General features: G+C 36.2%; 1 protein-coding gene across 1 annotated transcript in view; it reads right to left on the bottom strand.

The window, feature by feature from the left end:
* Window positions 1–2162: 2162 nt before the first annotated feature.
* The window catches only part of SUCLA2 (succinate-CoA ligase ADP-forming subunit beta), a 49346-nt gene continuing 25185 nt past the window's right edge, over window positions 2163–26323 (bottom strand). The window contains exons 5-11 of the mRNA XM_045978424.1: window positions 22084–22212; window positions 19348–19486; window positions 13218–13379; window positions 12981–13123; window positions 6097–6217; window positions 5336–5424; window positions 2163–2952 (exon numbers count right to left, since the gene is read on the bottom strand). Coding sequence (XP_045834380.1) covers window positions 2878–2952; window positions 5336–5424; window positions 6097–6217; window positions 12981–13123; window positions 13218–13379; window positions 19348–19486; window positions 22084–22212 — 858 coding nt within the window. The 3' untranslated portion in view covers window positions 2163–2877. The remainder of the gene's footprint in view (window positions 2953–5335; window positions 5425–6096; window positions 6218–12980; window positions 13124–13217; window positions 13380–19347; window positions 19487–22083; window positions 22213–26323) is intronic.

Genomic DNA, 26323 nt, shown 5'->3' with positions numbered 1-26323 from the left:
TAGCAGTTACTAATCTGAGTTAACTCAGCATCCAGTTTGTTCTTTTTGCTTCCAACATGATGTTTGGATGTTTTATTTTTTTTTTCTCCTTTTCTTTTTTTTTTTTAAAGATTTTATTTATTTATTTGACAGAGAGAGATCACAAGTAGGCAGAGAGGCAAGCAGAGAGAGTGAGAGGGAAGCAGGCTCCCTGCCGAGCAGAGAGCCCGATGCGGGACTCGATCCCAGGACCCTGAGATCATGACCTGAGCCGAAGGCAGTGGCCTAAACCACTGAGCCACCCAGGCGCCCCTGTTTGGATGTTTTAAAATATGTTCTAAAATGTCAACAAACTAATACTTCTCCCTTCAAGAATGGAACCAACAATGTCCACAATAACCAAACAATGGAGAGAGCCCAGATGTCCATCAAAATATGAGTAAATAAAGAGGTTGTGGTATATATATTCAATGGAATACTATGCAGCCATCAAAAAAACTGAAAATCTTGCCATTTGCAATGACGTGGATGGAACTAGAGACTATGATGCTAAGTGAAATAAGTCAATCAGAGGACAAATTATCATATGATCTCTCTGATATGAGGAATTTGAGAGGCAGGGCAGGGAGTTGTGGGGGGTAGGGAAGGAAAAAAATGAAACAAGATGGGATTGGGAGGGAGACTCTTAATCTCACAAAACAGACTAAGGATTGCTGGGGGGGTGGAGGAATAGGGTGGCTGGGTTATGGACATTGGGGAGGGTATGTGCTATGGTGAGTGCTGTGAAATGTGTATGCCTGATGATTCAGACCTGTACCACTGGGGCAAATAATACATTATATGTTAATAAAAATAAATAAGCCTGGACTCAGTGAGTCATGTCTAACAAAGAACATGACAGAAGTGACAACGAAATGAGAACACAAAAGGCAATGTCACTCCTTCCTCATTCCCTTGGATCCCTGGCTCTGGGGGAAGCCAACTGACATGTCACAAGAATTTTCAAGCAGCCCTGTTGACAGGCCCACATGGGCAGAAACTGAGGCCTTTGGACAACAGCCATGTGAGAGAGCCATCTTGGAAGTAGGTCCTCTGGCCCTAGTCAAGCCTTTAAATGACTGTGGCACCAAAACCAGCACCTATATAAACTGCTTCCAAACTTCTGACCCTGACATAGTAACTGTAAGAAAATAAATGTTTGAAAATCACCTAGTTTAAGGGTAATCTATTATGCAAGAATAGGTAACTGAAACACTAGTATTACTGATAGCCTGTATTATATCCTCCCTATAATACCAAGTATTGTTTTAAATTCCTGACTAGACTAATACAAAATGCCAATCTTTTGAGTTTGTCATTGGCTGGTAATTTTTGGAAATTTTTTTTAAATGAAAAGCCAAAGGCTTGGACTTTTAATTATAACTTTATCATAATTTTCAATAGTTTAATGGCTCTAATTTAGTATTTTAATACATGAGCAGGAAGGGCAGACTGATAATGATATATGTATAGTTGGTTTAAATATATATTTTATATATTCTCTTTACAGAATGTCTCTTCCTTTCCCCCAACCAACTCCATCCCTGGTTGTCCTCTATCTCCCTCTCCTTACCCAATAATTCTAGTCAAGATCAGAAAGGAGCTAAGGAAACAGATACACTGAAATTTAGAAACTTGTCCAAACTCATATAGACAGTAAGTAGTAGAGCCAAGGTTCAACTACAGAAACCACTTTCAAATTCTGCACTCATAATCACTATGCTGTGCAACCTATCATAGTATATATATCTGATCACATGTTAACATCAAAATAGGTAACAAGCTCTCATATTTATCAGTACGGTTACAGAGCCTACCACTTGGTTGGTATTTCCTTCCATGGTATTAACAATGTTAATAGTTAAGTATCAACTGTTCTGAGTAGTGAACACAAGATTAATACACACATACATATACACACACAGAGCGACACAAAAGAAAACATGACTGTTTTAAAGAAGGTACCAGAAGGTACAGAAATAAACAACAAAATTCAAGGGAATTATTTGTAGGTAACTCCATAATACGTAATGTCATACCCCAGTACATGATCTACAAATCAGTTCTTGAAGATAGTGTAATCATGAACACATCACCTTCTACTGTGTTTACTTAGAAAAGAAATGAAAAGAAAAAAACATTAATCCAAGTCACATTGGGAGATTTTTATTAACTTAAATTGACATTGTTAATTTTGTCTGCCAAGTTCTTACTGAATATACCTTTATTTGACAAACCTACCCGTTCTTATCAATACCACAGGATCATGAAGACTTACAGTAATCAGTGTTTTATAATGCTTAAAAACAATGTTCAAATAACAAGTTATTTCACTGACATACTTAAAAGAATATTTTGGGGAGTGTTTGAAAGCTCTTTTTATAAATAGTAATTGATATATTTAGATACGTATTTGGTTGTTGAAGATAAACACTTCTAATATAAAACATTGTTTTAACACATTGCTCTGCTAATGAGACTAGTTATCAGATATAATATATTTCTAACACTAAAGAATAAAGCTTTATCTTCATATTTATTTTATTCATAGGACTCTCATCAATGAAGAATGTTGAATCTAACAATAAACTGGCATATTGCGAGTGACATTCTATAGAAGTGAAAAAGAAAGCTGCAACAAAAGAAACTAGATCACTGCATTATACATTCTTTATACAAACAGCCCACTCTGAACAGTAGAATTAAATGCAGACCAAATGCTTTTAAAAGTTTTTGTGCCTAGCTGGCAATTACAATCTCCGCACACTAAAGAGAAAAGGAACAATAATAATACAGAACACAGTATTTTTAACGATTATCGCACATTTAACACCTTAAGCCATCCACTGGGTTCTCCAATCAGATTGGCAACTGAAATTTCACATCCACCTGGGCTTGCTTGGCTAAGGTCACTATTTCAGAGAGCTTTACAACCTGGAAGGAAAAAACAAAGCATCTTTGTTTCCTATTTCCACGAAACCATAAAATCAGAACTACCAGTAAATGTGAAATTAATGCACATTCAATCTTTCTCACTTAAAACATCTGTGTTATTCTGACATTTTATAAATCACTTCACACTCTTACAAGCATTTGCCACTCTTGAAGGATAGTCTAATCTGAGGCTCTTCATAACTCACACCTCAGCTCAATACCTTCTGTATGTATGTGTGTGTGTGTGTGTGTGTGCGCGCGCGTATATATATATCTCTACTCTTTTTTATTACCTAAATTTTATCTATTTTAAAGACAGAAACAGTGATTGTCTTAATTGGACACCATACAGTGAAAAGCACATCTAATCAAAAGTCTGTTTAATAATATGTATATAATCCTAACTTGCAATATCAGAATAGGAGCTTGAGTTTAGAAGTTAGTATTTCATATTTTGCCAAGCTGAATTCCAATATTGTGTCTATAATCTGTGTGAGGATAGCCAGCTGGTACCATACAAAAGATTAAAATTAAACATGTCTAAAACAAAACACAAATTCAGCTTCTGTCCTCCCCAGGTGAGTAGGTAAGAAAAGGTTTCAAAGTTAGGCCCCCTGGGTCCAAATTCCATTCTAATGTTTATGACATGTGACCCTGATGAATAAGTTAATTTATTTGGCCTGTTTCCATATCTATAAAAATAGAAATTGTATAATCAAATATAATGCGATAATACCTGAAGAAAAACTTTAGCATTGCAAGCACAATAAGTGGCAGCAGTTGCTACCACCATCACAATTATTAATATTGTCATACTTCCATAATCTCATAGTCAGTAGAAAAGCACTGCAGTTACAATTTAATCAACTGTTCACTTTTGTCTTTCATGGTCTACTTGATCAAGATTTGATTGATTCTTCTCCTTTTTTCCCATGTCCACAAAACTTTCTGAAACACTTTTGCTCTACCATTCCCTTATTCAAAATCTTAATCTTTAAACTCAGGATTGAGGGGCACCTGGGTGGTTCAGTCAGTTAAGTGTCTGCCTTTGGCTCAGGTCATGATCCCAGGATCCTGGGATAAGAGTCCCGCATCCGGCTCTCTGCTCAGGAGACAGCTTTCCTTCTCCCTCTGCTGCTCCCCACCACCGCCCCCCGCCCCATTCTCCCCCTCTCTCTCCCTGTCAAATAAACAAAATCTTTAAAAAAAAAATAAAATAGGGGCGCCTGGGTGGCTCAGTGGGTTAAAGCCTCTGCCTTCGGCTCTCAGGTCACGGTCCTAGGGTCCTGGGATCGAGCCCCGCGTCGGGCTCTCTGCTCCGCAGGGAGCCTGCTTCCTCCCCTCTCTCTCTCTGCCTGCCTCTCTGCCTAGTTGTGATCTCTCTCTCTGTCAAATAAATAAATAAAATCTTTTCAAAAAATAAAATTAAATTAAATTAAAAAATAAAGTCATGATTAAGTATAAATCTGTCACTAAAGTGCAGCTGATTTTTATTTACTAGTGTGTACTTTCCCAAAGTATGTCCCAAAGAATGACACGAGACCTTTACTATTTTTATGAAATGATATCACATTAACTCAGCAAATCTCAAAAGCCTACTGCTGATTAAACCAGACAGCCCAGAGGATTCCATGAAATGACCATAAACAACAGTTGGAAAGAATCAAAATTTCTCATTTAAAAACATCTTTATGCCTACTATGGAGTGTGTTTCAAAACAGACTACTAAATAAAAGAAATGACATAAAATATGTTATCATCATACAATGTGAGAAAGTGGAGATACAGATATATATGTGTGTATACACACACATATTACTTGCGTATTATTTTTGAAAAGTAAAAGGATGAACTAAAAACCTCTTTAAAAAACTGGTTATGTGTGGGGAAGGAGGAAACAGGATATATTATAAAAGTATAAAAAGTATAAAAGTATAAAAGCTAGATTCTCTGAATATACCTTGGTTTAGTTTCAACTTTGGAACCATGTAATATTTATATAAAACAAAAATTCCTTTAAAAATAAATGAGGGGGCGCCTGGGTGGTTCAGTAGGTTAAGTGCCTGACTTTGGTTCAGGTCCTGATCTCAGGGTCATGGAATTGAGCCCCACACTGGGCTCCTGGCTCAGCAGGGAGTCTGCTTGTCCCTCTGCTGCCCCCCACCTCATGCTCTCTCTCTCTCTCAAATAAATAAAATCTTTTAAAAAAATAAAAATAAAAATAAATAAATGAAACTAACTTAGACTCTAAAATAAGCCAGCTAATATTGCCAATAATGAGTGTTTCTGCTAAATATTAGGAGCACTGAACTGATTATACCTATCATTCCATCTTATACACTTTGCAAATTTACCCTTAGATAATGTAACGTAGCATGTTTACCATTTTAGCAGCTTCATCCAAGTCGTCACAAGCAAGAATTTTAAGTCCACTGTCTGCTATCAGTGCCTTAGCATCATCAACTCTTGTACCTGGAAATGATTTATACAAATATAAAGATGTTTTAAATACATGCTTAAACTCATTTAAAATGCAGGTCACAATATGAAATTTCAACATAGGAGTACTTTCATCATCTAAAATAAATGCTTCTAAAACCAAAGAAAATACTGTAAAATTCTGGAGCTACCTCAGGAAATATCTTGCCTTACCATGTCCATGGTAACTTAGGCAAGTCAGAATTTAAAACAAAGCACAACAAATAAATAACATACTAAATTATACCAACCAAAACTATAAGCAATTTTCCCCCAATATGAGAAATATTTTCTAAACCCACATCTTAAAAATTTCCTATTACAGGGAAGCCTGGGTGGCTCAGTGGGTTAAGCCTCTGCCTTCGGCTCAGGTCATGATCCCAGGGTCCTGGGATCGAGCCCCGCATCAGGCTCTTTGCTCAGCAGAGGGCCTGCCTCCTCCTCTCTCTCTGCCTGCCTCTTTGCCTACTTGTGATCTCTGTCAAATAAATAAATAAATAAATCTTTAAAAATTTTAAAAAAAATTTCCTATTATATATTAACATTTCATTTAAAAGATAAAGCTATTTGAAAACTCTATTTTAAATGAATTGAACTCCTTGGAATTAGGAACTTTTACACAATCAAAAGTTCATGGAACAACCACAAGGTATCTTTTACACTCACCTTGTAACCGTACCACAATAGGTATTTTAATTTCTAAATCCTTTACTGCCATAACTATACCCTGTGCAATAACATCACACCGCATGATTCCTCCAAAAATGTTGACCAGAATAGCCAGTACCTGTGAATAAAATGGTTTTTGTAGATTAAAATTTAAAAGGAGTATGGGTCCTTCCTTCTCAAGAAAATACTAGTGTCTGTGCCTTACGATACCAATTAATTTCATGGTAATATTTTTCAACCAGACCATCACATTCTCTGCAGCTCCCACCACTGAAGTTTATGCAGTCCACCATGTACCAGAACTTACTCTCCCCAACATGGGTGATTTCAATACCTGGCTTATACAGCATCTTCTCTCCTAGCCCATATGAACAAGACTCCCTGATCCCATTTACTTGTTTTCTATTAAACAGCCATTCACCAACACGACTGCCCCAGATCATGATATAAGATAACATTACATGCAAGATCTCCAATTTAGGGGCGCCTGGGTGGCTCAGTGGGTTAAATCCTCTGCCTTCGGCTCAGGTCATGATCCCAGGGTCCTGGGATCGAGCCCCGCATCGGGCTCTCTGCTCAGCAGGGAGCCTGCTTCCTCCTCTCTCTCTCTGCCTACTTGTAATTTCTGTCTTTCAAATAAATGAATAAAAATCTTAAAAAAAAAAAAAAGATCTCCAATTTAATATTCACCACCTAGCATTCCTTCTTCATTTATCCCCACCAACTCAACCAAATTCTCACACACAGCAGAACCTCAAAATCACTCAGTTTCTCCTGAATACCCACTCCTAGCTACACTTCACATCCAAATCTCAAGGCCTGTTTGGATCAGCATTCTTACATCATCACTGATAGTCTGAATCACTGTTCTTCTATCATTTCCCCCCAAGAAATCTTTTTCTATTTTTAAAAAAAGAGTCTTAGTTCATTTACCTACACCAGAGCTTCCAACTAGCGAAATACAAATGGGTTACAGACATACCAAGATACTGTTCCCCTTTACCCACAGGGCAGCTAGGAAGATTCTGGGACAGCTAGCACCTCTGTGCCTCTGGGTCAATAGCCTCTGTCTACAAGCAACCTTCTCCATCTATCTTCTATAGCCCACTGAAATACCATTTTCTGTGAACGACAGGACATTAAAAAGATTGAAACACACTAACTATACTATGCATTCCTTATCTTTACCAGTATTATTTCTAGACCTTGAAGAAATGAAGAAATAGACTAGAATTCACAGTGACCTTGGACACACCCTCCTCTCCTCCCTCCCACCTCATTCTGGATAGCTTTGATACATATCACAGGCATCACCTAACACTCGTGCCTTAAAATGTCTCTACCATGTCACTTTTATCTCCGGTTCAACTAATGATCACCAAGGCTAAATCCTTGACTTGACCAGAATGAATGTTTCTAGAATACTGAGTGTATAAATCCCACTCTCTGCTCAACCTCTCCTTTTGCCTCTCACCTCCAGCTCCATCAAACCCAGTCTTTTTCTCTTAAAAGCGTTTAGTCTCTCAACCTTGATCTAATCTCCCAGACTCTCAGCAGCTCTGGTTTTCTACACTACAGAGCCTGGATCCTGTGACTCAGTGATCCAGTGACACTGTCACCTGCAGGCTAACCTTCCCCATACCTATTCCTCTCAAGACCAGTCTGCCTCTGCCATCCCTTCAAATAATGCACTCTTGGATGATTCTAGTCAATCAGTTTACTCATTGCAACTTCAAGGAAAACCTAAAAAGTTAAAACAACAACCCGAAACATCAGCATAACCTAAAGAGCAGTACAATAATGACTCTTCATTAACGATCCTTTCTTTAGTGGTCTGCCTCATACCTCTCACTTTCTTCATAAGCCTCCTATCCCACCTTCAAGCTAATTGTTAGATGTGATCTTCCTTTCTCCAGTGACACCTTGAGGAAGGAGTTAAGCCCCTCTCTAAAGGTAATTTCATATCTCATTAGTGTGTTGTATCTCCTCCAGGTCTTTATTCCATTAGCTAAACTCACTTTCTTCTTCATCCTCAAATCTCTTCTCTCCTTAGCTAGAAACAGCTCATATTCTTGGTCTTCTAAACAAATAAGAAAGAAGTATACACTAAACACTAAAGTTCTCCTCAACCCCACCTCCATTCAACTGCTAACACTATGTCCTTCTGTACCCCCGAGGGTTGCCTCAATGGCTCAGTCAGTAAAGCCTCTGACTTTGGCTTAGCTCATGATCTCAGGGTCCTGGAATAGAGCCCTATAGGGTGGGCTCCACACTCGGCAGGGGGTCTGCTTTTCCCCCTCCCCCAACTCAACTCATGCTTGCTTGTCCTCTCTCTCTAATCTTAAAAAAAAAAAAAGAAAAAGAAAAGAAGAAAGAGAAAAAGAAAGAAAAAGAATAAAAGAAAGAAAGAAAAAAATACCCTGAAAAGGGTAATCTCTGCTAGAAGTCTCTACTCCCTCAATTCCCAATCAGAGTTAACCTATTACAACCTGGTCTCTGGCCCTTCTTCCCTATTGTTCTTGCTAGGGTTCCCAATCATTAATTCAGTCCTTACTCTACCTGATCATTCCTATAGATGGGACACTGCTACCTACCCCTCACTTCTCAAAACTCTCCACCTTGGCCTTAGATGTCATTGCTCTCTCCTGATCTCCAGGAGATCTCTCCTGGACTCTTTCTCTATTTTATTGGGTCTTCCTTCTCTATTCAGTCCTTCAGCTCCAGGGGTGGCAGGGGCTCCCATTCTTGGTTTTAGCCTCTCACCAACTTCCTAACACTTCAACTTTTCTCAAAGTACTGAGGACTTTCTTAATATATAGCCAACCATTATAAGAAGTATGGTATCATTATTATATTGCATAGTATCATTATAATCACCCGCTAGAGACACCACAAGCCAAGTTCAACTCAGTCAGAAATACCTATTTCTCCACTTCGCCTCTGACTACACAAAATGCTTGCCACCAAATGATTCTCCCCAGACAGAAGTCCTTAATGTTAACCTAACCAACCCTTCTCCATGGCTTCCCAACAAAAAAATGAAAAAATGAAGTTAATGATTCTGTCTCAGAAATGCCTCTAAAAGGGTACCTGGGTGGCTCAGGGGGTTAAGCCACTGCCTTCGGCTCGGGTCATGATCTCAGGGTCCTGGGATCGAGCCCCACATTGGACTCTCTGCTCAGCAGGGAGCCTGCTTCTCTCTGCCTACTTGTTATCTCTCTCTCTCTCTCTGTCAAATAAATAAATAAAATCTTTAAAAAAAAAAAGAAATGCCTCTAAATTAGGTTTCTTTGCTTTATTCTTACTGACACTACTTCTGAGAGGGACCTCTTCATAGTTTTGCACAAGCAGGTATATAACAACTGAACTCTCTCTCTTGCCAGTGCCTCCCTCCGCTCCATTTCATCCTCTACTACCAGAGTTACCTTCTTTAAAAAAAAAAAAAAAAAAAAGGTAAAATAATAAATAAACAAACAAAAAGGTAAGGGATATTTTATATATAGATATATATAGATTATATATATATATATATATAGATATATATATATATATAGATATATATAGATATATATATATATATATATAGATTTATATATAGATATATATATAATATCCCTTACCTTTTTGTTATATATATATATATATATATATATATCCCTGTGTATGGATTAGGATAAGGGAGTTAAAATCCAAACTTCTTAACTAGATACAGATACAGAAATCTCTACAATGCGGTCTCAATTTGCTGACTTTAATCATTCATTCTCAAAATGCTGTATTCTTACACATAAGCACCTTACCATTCCATAAACACAGTGGTCTTTTTTGGATTCTATATACCTTTTTTTTTTTTTTTTTAAGATTTATTTGTCAGAGAGAAAATAAGGGAGAGTGCACAAGCAAGGGGAGCAGCAGGTAGAGGGAGAAGTAAGGTCCCAGCTGAGCAAGGAGCCTGATGAGGGTCTTGATCCCAGAACGCTGGACCATGACCTGAGCCGAAGGCAGACACTTAACAGACTGAGCCACTCAGGCATCCCTGGACTCTACATTCTTTGGATATTCTCTTCTTCTTGCCTAACTCATTCAATTTCTCAAGACAGCTCAAGGAATCATTCATTTAGTGAAGGTCTCCCTGATTCTCCTACTAGTTACCAGCTCTGACTTCTATTCTTCCACAACACTACAGTCAGTTTATCACCCCAGTCAGACTATAAATGCCTTAAGCAAAGTAACCATGCATTTCCAAATCCAAGTACAGTGTCCAACACAAAGAGACATAATAAGTATCCAGCTATTTCAATGCTATCCACACTGTCTCCCTGGGTTCCTGGCCTGTTTCCAACTCCAATGCCCTTCTTGTCAGTCCACAACACTGGAATTCTTACGCTTTTCTCTATTCTTGTACCTAGACCCTAAAAGCTCTGCTTAGAAGAATAATTAAAATTCTAGTTCACCGTAGTAAGTACTCAACAGTTAAATAATTAGATAACGCTCTGCTTTTAGAGTTTACCAAAAGAAGCTACAGAAATACAGTTCCAGTAAGATTTTTTTTTAAGATTTATTTTTTGAACAGTTATTAAACAAGGAAAATAAAGCACTGTTATTTCTCATTACAGTTCAGTGCTTTTTGTAAAACAAAATATGGCAAATAGTTCCAGAGGCTCAAAGAGTGGTAAAAAAGATTTTTTAAAGACAATTAAAATAATTAATTACTTTAGAGTCTAACACCGTAAGTAAAAAGGTACATTGTCAGCAGCATCAATAATAAATACTTATTAATGACCTCTGTATGCACTGAGCACTATGCCAGCCACAGGAAGAGGCAACAGTGAGTAAGAAATACTCCTCATTGGGGCACCTGGGTGGCTCAGTGGGTTAAAGTCTCTGCCTTCGGCTCGGGTCATGATCTCGGGGTCCTGGGATCGAGCCCCACATCGGGCTCTCTGCTCAGCAAGGAGCCTGCTTCCTCCTCTCTCTGCCTGCCTCTCTGCCTACTTGTGATCTCTCTCTGTCAAATAAATAAATAAAATCTTTAAAAAAAAAAAAAGAAAGAAAGAAAAGAAATACTCCTCCAATGAAGAATTCTCGGTACTGAATTCAGTAAAACTAGTTCCACAGAAGCCACTATCTTATTTTTCCATAAGTCTTATAAAACTCACAATGGCCACACAGTAGATATACCTCTTTAAAAAATGATTAATAATATTGTGTATCTTTTGGATCATTATGCTTCACATCCCTTGTATTCTGATAATCACTTATAAAATCATAGTTCTAATTTATGGCTTATCTATATATGAAAGATTAATACAAACATTAAAATGAGTGTTTTAGAAGAACACCTTATGTAAAAAGTGGTTCAAGGTATGCTAGCCAAAGAAGACAGGAACAGACATTTCTGCAAAGAAGACATCCAAATGGCCAAAAGACATATGAAAAAGTGTTCCACATTACTCGGCATCAGGGAAATACAAATCAAAACCACAATGAGATACCACCTCACACCAGTCAGAATGGCTAAAATTAACAAGTCAGGAATCGACAGATGTTGGCAAGGATGCGGAGAAAGGGGAACTCTCCTATATTTTTGGTAGGAATGCAAGCTGGTGCAGCCATTCTGGAAAACAGTATGGAGATTCCTCAGAAAGTTGAAAATAGAGCTACCCTACGACCCAGCAATCACACAGTGGGTATTCACCCTAAAAATACAAAGGCAGTGATTTGAAGGGGCATGTGAACCTGAATGCTTATAGCAGCAATGTCCACAATAGCCAAATTACAGAAAGAACCTAGGTGGCCATTAACAGATGAATGGATAAAGATGATGCGGTGCGTGTGTGTGCGCGCGCGCGCACACACACACACAATGAAATACTATGCAGCCATCAAAAGAAATGAAATCTTGCATTTGCAATGACATGGGTGAAAATAGAGGGTATTATGCTGAGTGAAATAAGTCAATCAGTTAAAGACAATTATCATATGATCTCTTTGATATGAGGAATCTGAGAGGCAGGGCAAGGGGTTATGGGGGGTAGGAAAGGAAAAAATGAAACAAGATGAGACTGGGAGGGAAACAAACCATAAGGGACTCTTAATCTCACAAAACAAAGGGCTGCTGGGGATGGGGAGGGATTCGGGATAGGATGGCTGGGTTATGGACATCGGGGAGGGTATGTGCTATGGTGAGTGCTGTGAAATGTGTAAGCCTGACGATTCACAGACCTGTACCCCTGGGGCAAATACATTACATGTTAATAAAAATAAATAAATAAATAAATAAATAAGGGGGGAAGAGATATGCTAGCCAGAAAACTCAAACTATATGTTCTGACATATATTTACAAATGGGTGAACTAGATGGCATGTGAATTATATCTTAATAAACTGTTTCTCTAAATATATATATAAATATATATATATATGCAAACAGAAACAGAGAAAGGGAGTGTGAGTGTGTATGTGACATATAAAAGCATTAAAAAATAAAAAAAATGATAAGTCAATAGTAACAAAAATATTCTCTGGATAGAATTAAAGGTAATTTTAATTTTCTTCTTTGTAGCTTTATAGATTTTCCAGATCTCTGGGCTTTTGTGATCAACTACCATCTCCAGCAGTTTTTCATAGGAATGGCTCCCATACTAGATCACTACTATTCAGAGTACTACCTAATACCATATAATATATCTTCATCTTGTTTTCTAAATTACAGCAGGAAACTACCTTTTTTTCTAGTCAACTTTTATTGCATTGATTTCAGCAACTCTTCTAGTTAGGTCTTCTGAAATTTAATGCTCTACTACTGTAATGACCACATCTACTAATTAATCAAGTTACTTCTTGTCATTCAAATTCTAAAACATAAGCCCTGCCCTTACCTTTTTATCTGAAGTGATAAGTTTAAATGCTTCTGTTACTTGATGGACTGTGGCACCACCACCAACATCAAGAAAGTTCGCTGGAGTCCCTCCGTGAAGTTTTATTATATCCATTGTGGCCATCGCCAAACCAGCACCATTTACTGTCAAGAGGGAAAATGACTTGTATAAACAACAAACACAAAGAAAATAAATTAAGTTCAGCCAACCCACCTTTAACATAACAACACATGGTACCTAGACAGCCTATATTTCCATCAAGGCCAATGTAGTTGAGATCTGCCTTAGCTGCACCTTTCTCCCTTTCATCTTCCTGGGTCCAGTCTTGTAAGTCAAAGATTTTCTTCTGGCGATAAGCTGAATTAGAATCAAAATTGATCTTTGCATCCATGCACAGCACTTTGAAGGAAAAAAAAAAGAAAATGATCTTAATTTCAAAACAAACACAATAAACCAATAGTGAAATGTTCTTAGTTTAGGAGAAAAAGGTTTTGTATTGAAAATCTTTCAATTTATGTTCAAAATGTATTCAAGCTGTTTATTAAAAAAGAGTATTTGGGAATTAAAATTGCTCTATCAAAGTTACTAGTTATGCATCCATCCTAGCCTGATAGTAACGGATAAAAGGGAAAAAAACACTTCAAAAATACTTAAAATTTGTTTTAAAGTTACTAAAACCAAAACAGCCAAGCACCTAGCTATCCCCCTTCTCATGTGCCTTGGACCCCACTGTCTCTTACCTACGGAAGGACATTGTTCTAGCAATTCTATCCTTCTTGCATTATAAATTGCCCCCTTTTTTTAACTTTTTTTTTTATTTCTTTTCAGCGTAACAGTATTCATTGTTTTTGCACCACACCCAGTGCTCCATGCAATACATGCCCTCCATAATACCCACCACCTTGTTCCCCCAACCTCCCACCCCCTGCCCCAAGACCCTCAGGTTGTTTTTCAGAGTCCATAGTCCCCTTCCAATTTCTCTCAACTCCCTTCTCCTCTCCATCTCCCCATGTCCTCCATGTTATTTGTTATGCTCCACAAATAAGTGAAACCATATGATAATTGACTATCTCTGCTTGATTTATTTCACTCAACATAATCTCCTCCAGTCCCGTCCATGTTGCTACAAAAGTTGGGTATTCATCCTTTCTGAAAGAGGCATAAAACTTCATAGTGTATATGTACCACATCTTCCTTATCCATTCATCCGTTGAAGGGCATCTTGGTTCTTTCCACAGTTTGGCGACCGTGGCCATTGCTGCTATAAACACTGGGCTACAGATGGCCCTTCTTTTCACTACATCTGTATCTTTGGGGGAAATACCCAGTAGTGCAATTGCAGGGTCATAAGGAAGCTCTATTTTTAATTTCTTGAGGAATCTCCACACTGTTCTCCAAAGTGGCTGCACCAACTTGCATTCCCACCAACAGCGTAAGAGGGTTCCCCTTTCTCCACATCCTCTCCAACACATGTTGTTTCCTGTCTTGCTAATTTTGGCCATTCTAACTGGTGTAAGGTGGTATCTCAATGTGGGTTTTTTTTTTTAATATTTTATTTATTTGACAGAGAGAAACCACAAGTAGGCAGAGAGGCAGGCAGAGAGAGAGGAGGACGCAGGCTCCCTGTGGAGCAGAGAGCCCGATGTGGGGCTCGATCCCAGGACCCCGGGATCATGACCTGAGCCGAAGGCAGAGGCTTTAACCCACTGAGCCACCCAGGCGCCCCTCTCAATGTGGTTTTAATTTGAATCTCCCTGATGGCTAGGGATGATGAACATTTTTTCATGTGTCTGATAGCCATTTGTATGTCTTCATTGGAAAAGTGTCTGTTCATATCTTCTGACCATTTTTTGATATGATTATCTGTTTTGTGTGTGTTGAGTTTGAGGAGTTCTTTATAGATCCTGGATATCAACCTTTTGTCTGTACTGTCATTTGCAAATATCTTCTCCCATTCCGTGGGTTGCCTCTTTGTTTTGTTGACTGTTTCCTTTGCTGAGCAGAAGCTTTTGATCTTGATGAAGTCCCAAAAGTTCATTTTCGCTTTTGTTTCCTTTGCCTTTGGAGACATATCTTGAAAGAAGTTGCTGTGGCTGATGTTGAAGAGGTTACTGCCGATGTTCTCCTCTAGGATTCTGATGGATTCCTGTCTCACATTGAGGTCTTCTTTCCATTTCGAGTTTATCTTTGTGTAATGGAAGAGAGTGGTCGAGTTTCATTCTTCTACATATAGCTGTCCAGTTTTCCCAGCACCATTTATTGAAGAGACTGTCTTGTTTCCACTGTATATTTTTTCCTGTTTTGTCAAAGATTATTTGACCATAGAGTTGAGGGTCCATATCTGGGCTCTCTACTCTGTTCCACTGGTCTATGTGTCTGTTTTTATGCCAATAAACTGCCCCCTTTTTGCTATTGGCTAAATTCCAATGATTTGCAAAAACGCTGTTATTTCTCCCACCATAAAAAGAAGAAAAAAATTATTTGCCACCTCTTCCCTCTTACTCTTCTCTTCACATACAGCAAAAGTCCTTAACAGACTTGTCTATATAAAGCAAGGGTCAGCAAAATACCAGTATGGCTCAGGGGCCTGAGACTATGCCTATTTTGTATGACCTGTGAGCTAAAAACAGGTTTCACATTTTTACATATTTTGAATGGGTTTTAAGAAAGAACGGGTAAAGGAAGACGAACAGGATATGAAGAAAAGCAGCAGGAATGAAAACCATAAGTGGGCCACAAAACTGAAAATATTTATATCTGCCAACTACTTTGCCTAAACTCCCATCATCCTCCTTTAAATCCACTCGAATAAGGTTTTACCTCCAGCACTCTACCAAAATAGCTAATATGAAGGTTACAGCAGCCAACTTCATCTTTCAGTGCTTTATCCCTTCCTCACTCCAATATAACTACAACATTCTCCTTGCTATCCCTGATAAAAGGCTGAAAGACCAAGCAGCTTAAGCCTACAAGGCTACCCAAAACAAGAGACAGAGTTTGAAATCCAGCTAAGTTAACTACTAATAACAACAAAAAAACAACACTCTTTCAGAGGAAGATAAAAGAATTCTGTCTCTACACCACATCTCCCAAAACATCCAATATACGACTAGATCCGTGAAGGAAAATATGAACACCGATAAAGAAAAAAAGCAGTCAAGAAGAACCTAACCCAACACAACCCAAATTTGGAATCAGAGGACTCCAAAAGCTCTTTTAAATACTTTTAAGGACTTAAAGGGAAATACGACCATAATAAAGGGCCAGAGAGATACCTTAACAGAAAATAAAACTATCAAAAGAAGCCTAGTGGAAAAATCTAGAACTAAAAAGTTCAATACCTAAAATGAAAAGTTCTCTGGATGTGCTTAACAATGTATTTATTGGAGATGGATCAATGAACCTGAAGACAGATAAACAAAAGTTACCCAATCTGGATAAAAAAAAAAAAAAAAAAGTGACCTGTTAGACAGTAAGAAGTTATCCAACATGTGATACTGGGAAGAGAAAGGAAGGAGAATGGGACAGGAGAAAATATTTGAAGTGATGAAAAAAGATATATCAAGCTAGATTTCTATGTCCAGTAAAAATATTCTTCAAATCACATAAATAAATTTTCAAAAAATAAAGACCTCATCAAATTAATAAGAAAAACTATCCATGTTTCTTTTGAGTACTGTAATAGGCTGAATAATGCCACCCAAAGATAAATAGGTCCTAATACATGTGAATGTTACCTTATATGTTAACATTTTTACAGATGTGATTAAAATAAGGATCTTAGAAGATTATCCAGGATTATCTTGAAAGGCCCTAAATTACATCAAAAGTATCTTTATAGGAGAGAGGCAGAGGGAGATCAGATACACATAGAAGAGGAAGAGGCAATGTGACACAAGAGGCACAGACTAGAATGAGGTGGCCACAATCAACAGAATGCCACAAGAAGTTACAAAAGGCAAGGAATGGAGGCTTTCCTGGAGCCTCTAGAGGGAGCACCTTGAATTCGTGTGACATTGATTTTGGACTTCTGGTTTCTAAAACTCTGAGAGACTAAATACCTGGTGTTTTAAGCCACCTAGTTTGTAGTAATTTGTTACAGAAGCCACAGGAAACTAACACAGTTACCAAAGGACATCAAGAGGAAATCTGCAGTCTACCAAGGAAAATGTATGCCCAATAAACATGAAAAATTCTCAACATCACAAGTAACCAAAGAACTGAAAAATAAATTAAGACATTTCCTGATTATTAGTTTGACAGAGTTTAAACCCAATATAAAACTTACTTCTGCCACAAGTAGGCAATGAAATGGACACTCTGTATGTTAGACCAACTTTTCCAAATGACAATCTGGCAAAATACATCTCAAAATGTTATTATCCTGACCCGATAATCAAACATATGTGAAAATATTATTCCTCTTTGACCCAAAAATTCCCCTTCTAAGAATCCATACGAAAGATAATGAAGACTGCAAAGATTTATATACAAATAATATACAAGCCTTTAAAAACTGAAAAATATTTAACATCAAAATATTCTATTATATAGGTTTTTTTTTTTTTTTTTTTAGGATTTTATTTATTTGACAGAGAGAGATCACAAGTAGGCCAAGAGGCAGGCAGAGAAAGAGGAGGAAGCAGGCTCCCTACCAAGCAGAGAGCCCGATGTGGGACTCGATCCCAGGACCCTGAGATCATGACCTGAGCCAAAGGCAGTGGCTTAACCCAATGAGCCACCCAGGCTCCCAATATTCTATTATATAGTTTTAAGTTTAAAAAAGAAAAGATACAAACTGAATAGACAACATGATCCGATTACAGAACAGACTGAAATGAGCTACTAAAATATTAAAATAGTGTTAGCTAATGAGGTTTTATGAATTTTTTATTGGTGCAAATTTTCTAAAGTAAATATACAATGCCCTTAACCAAAAAAGGAAAAACAATCAAACAACAACAACAAAAAAAAAAAAAACCTCCTTCAAAATATATAGAAATACATACAAAGAAGAGAAACTAAATACAAAGGGAAAAATGGTTTTTAAGAGAACAAAGACATTCTCTTAACAAGAGAATATGGCTGCAGAATTCCACTGCTGAAAATAATTCAGGAATCTTGCTTTCAACGTTTGGAATGTTTCCATGAGGAAAAAAAAGAAATACCTGTTCTATACAAATAATTCTCCTTCACTTAACATTTATTTTTAAAATGTGCCTTTACTTTCTAAAAAACTTAATTTTTTAGTTTTATAAACTACCCATATGATCAAAAGAGAATTTACTCATTCTTTATACAACTATATAAATGACCAACCAAAAATCAATTTCTATAATAAAGAATATAACTAGAAGTATAAAAGTGAAAGATGATCTACAAATGCTTAAGAGATTAAAATGTCCAAAGTGATTTGAAACAAATCCAATAAATTACAGTAATAAAAGTTGTTAATATAAATGATCAAGAAAAGGGGGGAAAAAAGAAAAGGGGGGAATGGGGTAACTGGGTGATGGGCATTAAGAAGGGCACATAATATGATGAGCACTGGGTGTCATATGCAACTGATGTATTATTGAACACTACATCTGAAACTAATGATGTATATATGTTGGCTAATTGAATTTAAATAAAAACAATCAAGAAAAACTTAAGCTACAATAATGCAACTTATATTTTTATAACTTACATATAACTTACATATATAACTTTATAATTTTTATAACAATAAAACAACTATACATGGAAATTGTGATAATTCAGAATCTTTAAACACATGCAAAAGAAAAGGTATCAAAGTGACAAGCTAATCTTACTTCTCCAGTGGATAAAAATATTAAAAGGACTCAAGTATCAAAGTGTACCCTCTGTATAATAAAGATCCATGATGACTCTAAAGTCTGAAACTTGTGAGAGACTAAGATGGCTAATCTCCGTAACTACAGCCATTTACTCATTACCACACTGGATACTCTAATCAGCACTGCCCAAAAGAACTTTCTGCAATGATGGCAATATTCTATATGCGTGCCATCTAAGATGGTAACCACATGCAACTACTGAACAGCTGAAATGTGACTGGTTTGACTGGGGAATATTTTAATCACATAATATTTTAATTAATTTTAATTGCCACATGTGGCTAGTAGCCTCCGTACGGTACAATATAACTTTAACACACTCCCTGTGTGTTTATTTTAATAGGTATCTTTAATATTTGTTCACATTCATTCTATTTATTTTAAAGTAAGTTTCTACATAGGAGTGCCTTCACTCCATTATGAGTTAAACTTCCTTAGTGAAACATATGATTAGTAAATAAATATATCATTAATGTTTGATTAAAAAAAAAAAAAAGATACCTTACCAGATCCATCTGAATCCTCTACCATTGGATTTATTTCTACCATAGTTGCATCATATTTCAGGAAAAGGTTGTAAAGCTTGACCATATTTTCTGCCGCAGAATCCACAATATTAGGTGGAAATCCCATCTTCTGTGCAAGCTGAAATTCATTTGTCTCTTTATTATAGTATATCCAATCAACATTAAATTCTTATAAATAAAAAACCTTATAATTCATCATTAAAATGATAAGCATGAATCATTTGTAGTCCCCAAACATGAATGACTGAAATAGCAACTACTACTACCAAATGGTTAAACAAAACTTTTTATTCAAAATTCTCACAAGGCAAGTAGTATGCCCATTTTACAAATGAGAAATTTGTAAATTTAGAAAGGTCAAGTGACTTGCCATTTGCCTAGATTCCAGCTCCAGTGTTTATTCCATAGCCTCCATACTGCCTCTAAGCCTTATGGTAAACCTAAGCTGAAAGAAGAGGCTTATATTTTATTAAAACGAAATATAAAATGTGGACTGACAATCCCAATAGTCCAAATGACAGCAAAAATATTAAACCATCTAATCTTACCTTTTAGGTAATTTATGAAGAATATCTACCAAGCAATGAGGACACATTCAACCAAATCAGTGTTACTGCATTCATTCAAAAATCTACTAAGCATCCAATACAAGTGAAGCCCAAAAGATACAGGTACTTACTTTAGCTTTGAATCTAACAGAAGAGTTTATAGTACTGAGCAGAAATCCCTAACTAGATATACCTGAAGAGCTTTTTTAAAAACACATATCCCAAGGTCATAACTGAGAAGTTCCAGTTCACAAGTTCTATAATGGACCAAGCCATCCGTAACTTTTGAAGTTCCATAAGCAATTCTGAACCACTCGTACAGAAGCTTCATGTCTGTATGTTTATTCTAACTGCTGCCACTGCTCAAAAATACTATGGAGGATGTTCACCTTTTTTCCAACTGCTATCCAAGGCTGCAATACATCTGAATTTTAATTACAGAAAAATCTTAAATTCTTTAAGGGTGAATATGGTTTTTGTAAAAGATCAAATGCCAATAAAGCAAGCTAAGAAATGTCATTTTCTATTAAGACTTATTTCAGGAATGCCTGGGTGACTCAGTTGGTTAAGCATCTGTCTTCAGCTCAGGTAATGATCCCAGGATCCTGGGATAGAGTCCCACATTCAGCTCCTGGTTTAGCAGGGAGCCTACTTCTCCCTCTGCCTGCTGCTCCCCCTGCTTGTGCTCTCTCTCTCTGACAAATAAATAAGTAAAATCTTTAAAAAAAAAAAAAAAAAGACTTATTTCAAATAAAGAATAGTAAGAAATAAATGAGAAATAATGAAATTTGATTTCATTAAGAAAGATTTTCACTAGGTCATAATCCACCATTTTAGAGCTAAACATTTGAGAATTATGACAGAATCTGATCAAACTAGAATGACATTAATTTACCAAATGTGCTAGGTACTATTTCTGTTCATCACTCAAAAAGCTATAATCTTAGTAGACTATGCCTTCGACTATTCTTGTAAATCAAATATTCTTTCTCATCTAAATTTAGCCATCCAGTCATCACTCTCACATAACTACCTAATGAACCTCTCTGTCCCATTTAAAGATTTATACCATTCTTTTGTCTAAATGACATTATCAAGGTAATTTCTCTATCTCCTCTAAGCCTTTGTGCCAGTCAAAAATTCCTGTCCTATACTTCAGTATCATAAACTTATTGTGACATAGTTTTCCACTAATAGATGGTAATTTCATTCAAACTTTAATATTCAAACTTTTTTTTTTAAGGTGGCACTTATTTTTCATATCCAAACTAAATGATTTAATTCAATAGGAGTATTACCAACCTTACCAAGAAACTCTCACAGGCCATGGTATTAAACTTCAAGGTTGGGCTTTTTTTTTTTTTTTTTTTTGGCAGGGGATGGGGAGGATCAGTGGAGGGGTGGAGGGAAGAAGCATACAAAAAGGACAATACAGAATACTAGTTATATTGTGGGCAAAATTTATTCTGTATGTGCAGATACTAAAAGTCATACCTTTCATTAGGTTCTCAAAAGCATCCATAAACCCCCTGCCAAAATAAAATCACTGACCTATCATAGGGATACATAAGACAGTGTCCGTACTATTCCATACAATTTTACAGGAAATAAAGGGGAGGTTAAAACATATCAAATGCTACCACGGGAATGTAAAATCCAGACTGTAATAAAAAATAATTACCCCAGTGTCTTCAACAAATGAAAGAACACAAAGAGAGTAAGGGAAAGATAACCTATAAATTAGAAAAAGACCTATGAGACAATAACCAAAAACTCAATGAAAGACCTTATATGGATCCCAGCTCAAACAAATTATAAAAGAAAAAATGAAAAATTTGAGACAAGGGGATGTGAATGACTGGGTAAGTAAGTAATGATAATAAGGAATTATTATTAATTTTACTAGGTATAACAATGGTATAGTGTCTATTTTAAAAGAATTCTTACCTTCTAAAGACAAGTAATAAAATATTTATGGAAATAAAGGAAATATTGTAGATACTTCTAAAAGTTTCAATTTCAAACAAAATATTCAAAATTTTTAAAAGTTTCGTCAATCACTTCACTAACTCAAAGTTAATTCTCTTTTTTTTTCTTTTTTTTTTTTTTTTTAAGTATTACAATTATCCAATAAAGCTAGATAGAAATTTTTCGGAATACCACATACCCGGACAGCTTGTTCCTTCTTGATGCCTTCTACAATATCAATAGGTTCTTTAAATATGGCCTCAGGAGTCTCAGCAGCAACATCTTCAATGTTGACACCACCTTGAGAACTTCCTATTAATACAGGACCCTCCAAGAGGGGAAATAGACAAAACATCTAGATTTTATTATGGACCCTTCATTAAATGTTAAAACCTATTTATGCACACTACCAGACTTATGCATTTATCACTCCCCACTCCTATTTTTAAATTTCCCAGAGAATTTCTCCTTATACCTCCTGCACAGTGCCCCTTTATAAGTATTCATTTGAAATAAAGGCAAAGAAGTAAAAAAAGTAAAGGAAGACAAGAGATCACCTGTGAAGGAAAAATATTAAAAATATACACAAAACTTATACCAAATAAGTTAATATAAACACATATATATAAATTATAATCTGTGCATTTTTCTTAAGAACTGAAGGGCAATTGAAGTACTATTTAAAGAACATTTTTTAAAAATCATAAAATAAAAAAGATACTGATATTTGAAAAGGAGAATCTGGGTGCGCCTGGGTGGCTCAGTGGTTTAAGCCTCTGCCTTCAGCTCAGGTCATGATCTCAGGGTCATGGGATCGAGCCCCACATCGGGCTCTCTGCTCAGCAGGGAGCCTTCTTCCCCCACCTCCTCTGTCTGCCTCTCTGCCTGCTTGTGATCTCTGTCTGTCAAATAAATAAAATCTTTAAAAAAAAGAGGGAGAGTCTAATGAATTAAAAATTTTATAAGCTCTAGACGTACTGCAAGTTAATAAAAAAGAAAGTTACCTACCTTGAAAGAATAATTCTGGCTATTATCATGAACAATATAAGAAGGTAAGATACAAATACTAAAAAATTAAATTAACTTTTAAGTCCTCTAAAACCAATCAAGAAAAACCCTGGGAGCAAAATAATCTAATAGATTTGTTAACTTACACACAAAACTGGAAATAACCTTAACATGCAAAAACAAGGAAGTGGTAAAATCGTATTACTGAAGATTATTTAATGATATAGGAAAACGATCTCAGTAGTGTTACATGGGAAAAATTATATAAAACTCTAGATTCTATTCTCAATTGTTTGGGTTTATTTTAACATAAAGTATGTCTAAAAGTGCCCCCACTCACTAATCACATAACCTGAAAAAAAAGATGGGAAACCATTAAATGATAAGACTTTTATTATTGTGTGTCACTATTCCACACCCCCCCCAATCTTTTTTTTACAGTGAACATAGTATCTTAATGGGGGGGGGGGGGAAACAAGGTGATTTTCATGGGAAAAAAGCAAAAACAAAAACAAAAGACTATTTTTCTACCCCAGCAATTAGTGTGCTTCAGTAATTAGTGTGCTTCAGTAACAAAATCATCTCAAGACATAATGTAAAGGAATAGTATTGTATTCATTACTGTCTGGAGAACAAATGAGTCCTTCAAATCCTCAAAATAAGGCAATAGCCAGAGGAAAAGAAAGAACCTATTACTTTTTAAGAGAATTAACTGTTACTTGGGTGAAAAATGACTTAAAAAAATAGTACCAGTCTCCATGGAGAAAAACTGGGAGGCTAAGAAACGGGTGGGTGGGAGATTTATATTTCCTTGTATATCTTCATACCCTTTAAATTTTATATTATGGGATTAGAATTCAATATGCATGTATAACAGTTTGGCTGGCCTTTGTCCCCAGTGTCTGGACAACCTTTAAACCTTCCACTACATCTCACAGTTTATGCTAATGAAGTGACTCATGGTGGGCCCCTAGTTAATACAAAGGAGATGACTCAGGTAGGCCACAGGCTAGGACAGAAAGACAAATACTGTGATTAGAGGTTTTGGAGCTTTAAGGCACACAATATCTGCACACCCTTCTGGGAGGAAAGGGGGTCTGGATATTAAGTACAACCAAGCAGCCAATGATTTAATCAATCGTGCCTACTTAATAAAGCACCCCCCTAAAACTATCAGCATCAGAAAGATGGTAGATTAGGAAGCCCTAGACCTCATTCTCCCACAGACATACTAACTTAACAATATATGATCTGAATTTTTATTGCCTTCTATGAGAATAAATCTCTTTATGAGAATACCAGAAACCAATTAGGAAATTGTAGTACTTCAAGTTCAAATGCAATGAAACAGGTAGGAAAAGTCATTTCATTTCATCCAAGTCAGCCCCCTCCCCTAGGCTGACACAGCTAAAGATCAAGGGAAAGAGCCCAATGCCGTTTCTTCTTTGGGGAGAAAAGGGGGAAGTTGAATGCACATCTAACATTCCTGCTTTTCAGGGGGCTATGAAAACTACTAATCAATATCGTTGATAAATATTGATGCAAAAACTCTCAACAGAACACTAGCAACCAATTTCGGTAACACACTAAGAGGATTATATATCATGAATAAATGGTTTCTGTCTCACCTGACTTGGAAGACTGACTGGGGAAAGCATACTCTAATTGGTGGTGGGGGAAACACGACACAACCGAGAACAAAAGAGAGCTCAGCATCTTAGGATGCTGTGGAACTTGTAATACTGTACCACAGAACTTGTAATACTGCAGAAAGAAGTCAACATAGCTCCCAGAAGTTGGTAAAAAGCACCCAGCTCAGGGAATTTTTTTATTTTAACCACTCAAGGAACTAGGAAAAGAACCTAAACTCAAAGTTAGCAGAAAGAAGGAAATAATTAAGATTAGAGAATAAATAAATAAGAAAATAGAAAAAATTAATAAAACTAAGAGTTGGTTTGTTAAAAAGATCAACAAAATTTACAAACCCTTAGGTAGACTAATTAAAAATAAGAAAAAACTAAAACAACGAAAATTAGAAATGAAGAGAAGATATTACAAATGGATACCACAGAAATAAAAAGGATCATTCAAGTCTACTGTTAATAATTACATGCCAACAAACTGGATAATCTAGAAGAAATGGAAAACTTCCTAGAAACAAATCAACCAAAAATGAGTCCTAAAGGAAAAAAAAAAAAACCTGAATAGACATATTATAAGTAAGGAGATTAAATCAGTAATTTAAAAATCTCAGAACAAAGAAAAGCCCATGATCAAAGGGCATTACTGAAGAATTCCACCAAATATTTAAAGAACTAACAGCAATCTTCAAACTTTTCCAAAAAACTGAGGAGAGGGGAACACTTCCAAACTCAGAGAGATCAGCATTGATCAGACAAAGATACCACAAGGAAACTACCAATCGGTATCGCTGACAAATATTGATGCAAAAACTCTCAACAGAACACTAGCAACCAATTTCAGTAACACACTAAAAGGTTTATACATCATGAATAAATGGGATTTATTCCTGGAATGCAAGGATGGTTCAACATTCAAAAATCAAAGTAATTCATCACACTAACAGAATCAAGTTTTTGATGCAGAAAAGCATTTGAAAAAAATTCAGTACCTTTTTATAAAAACACTCAACTAGGAATAGAAAGAATTACCTCAACATAATAAGTTATACATAAAAAACCCACAACCAACATACACTCGATGGCAAACAACTGAAAGCTACTTTCTAAGGTCAGGAAAAAAGTCAAAGATGCCCACTCTCGCCACTTTCTTCAACATAGCATTTGGAAATCCTAGCCAGAACACTTAAGCAAGTAAAAAAAATGAAAGGCATCCAAATAGGGAAGGAAGAAGTAAAATTACCTCTGTTCACAGATAACATGATCATGTATATAAATACCCTGAAAACCCACAAAAAACTAAGAACTACTAAATGAATTCAGCAAAGTTATAGGATACAAAAATCAACGCACAAATATGTCTTGCATTTCTATATACTAACAATGAACAATCTGAAAAGGAAATTAAGAAAATGATCCCATTTACAATAGCATCAAAAAGAATAAAATACTTAAGATAAGCCTAACCAGAAAGATAAAAGACTTGTACACAGAAAATGATAAAACAGTGCTAAATGAAACTAAACAGGACACAAATAAACAGAAAGACATCCTGTGTTCATGGATTGGAAGACTTAATATTGTTTAAATGTTCAATACTACTGAAAGCAATCTACAGATTAAATGCATTCCTTATTGGCACATTTCCCCAGTACAATCTTTTGTCCATCATCCATTTTCTGCAAAAATAGAAAAAAAAACCCTTAAATTCATATGGACTCTCACAGGACCATGAAGAGCCAAAATAATCCTGACAAAGCAAAACAAAGCTAGAAGCATCATACTTCCTGA

Source organism: Meles meles, chromosome 14 (genome assembly GCF_922984935.1).
Source record: "Meles meles chromosome 14, mMelMel3.1 paternal haplotype, whole genome shotgun sequence".
NCBI classification, from domain to species: Eukaryota; Metazoa; Chordata; class Mammalia; order Carnivora; family Mustelidae; genus Meles; species Meles meles.
The sequence above is the reverse complement of the archived record's forward strand: the minus strand, read 5'-3'. Positions and strand labels throughout refer to the sequence as shown.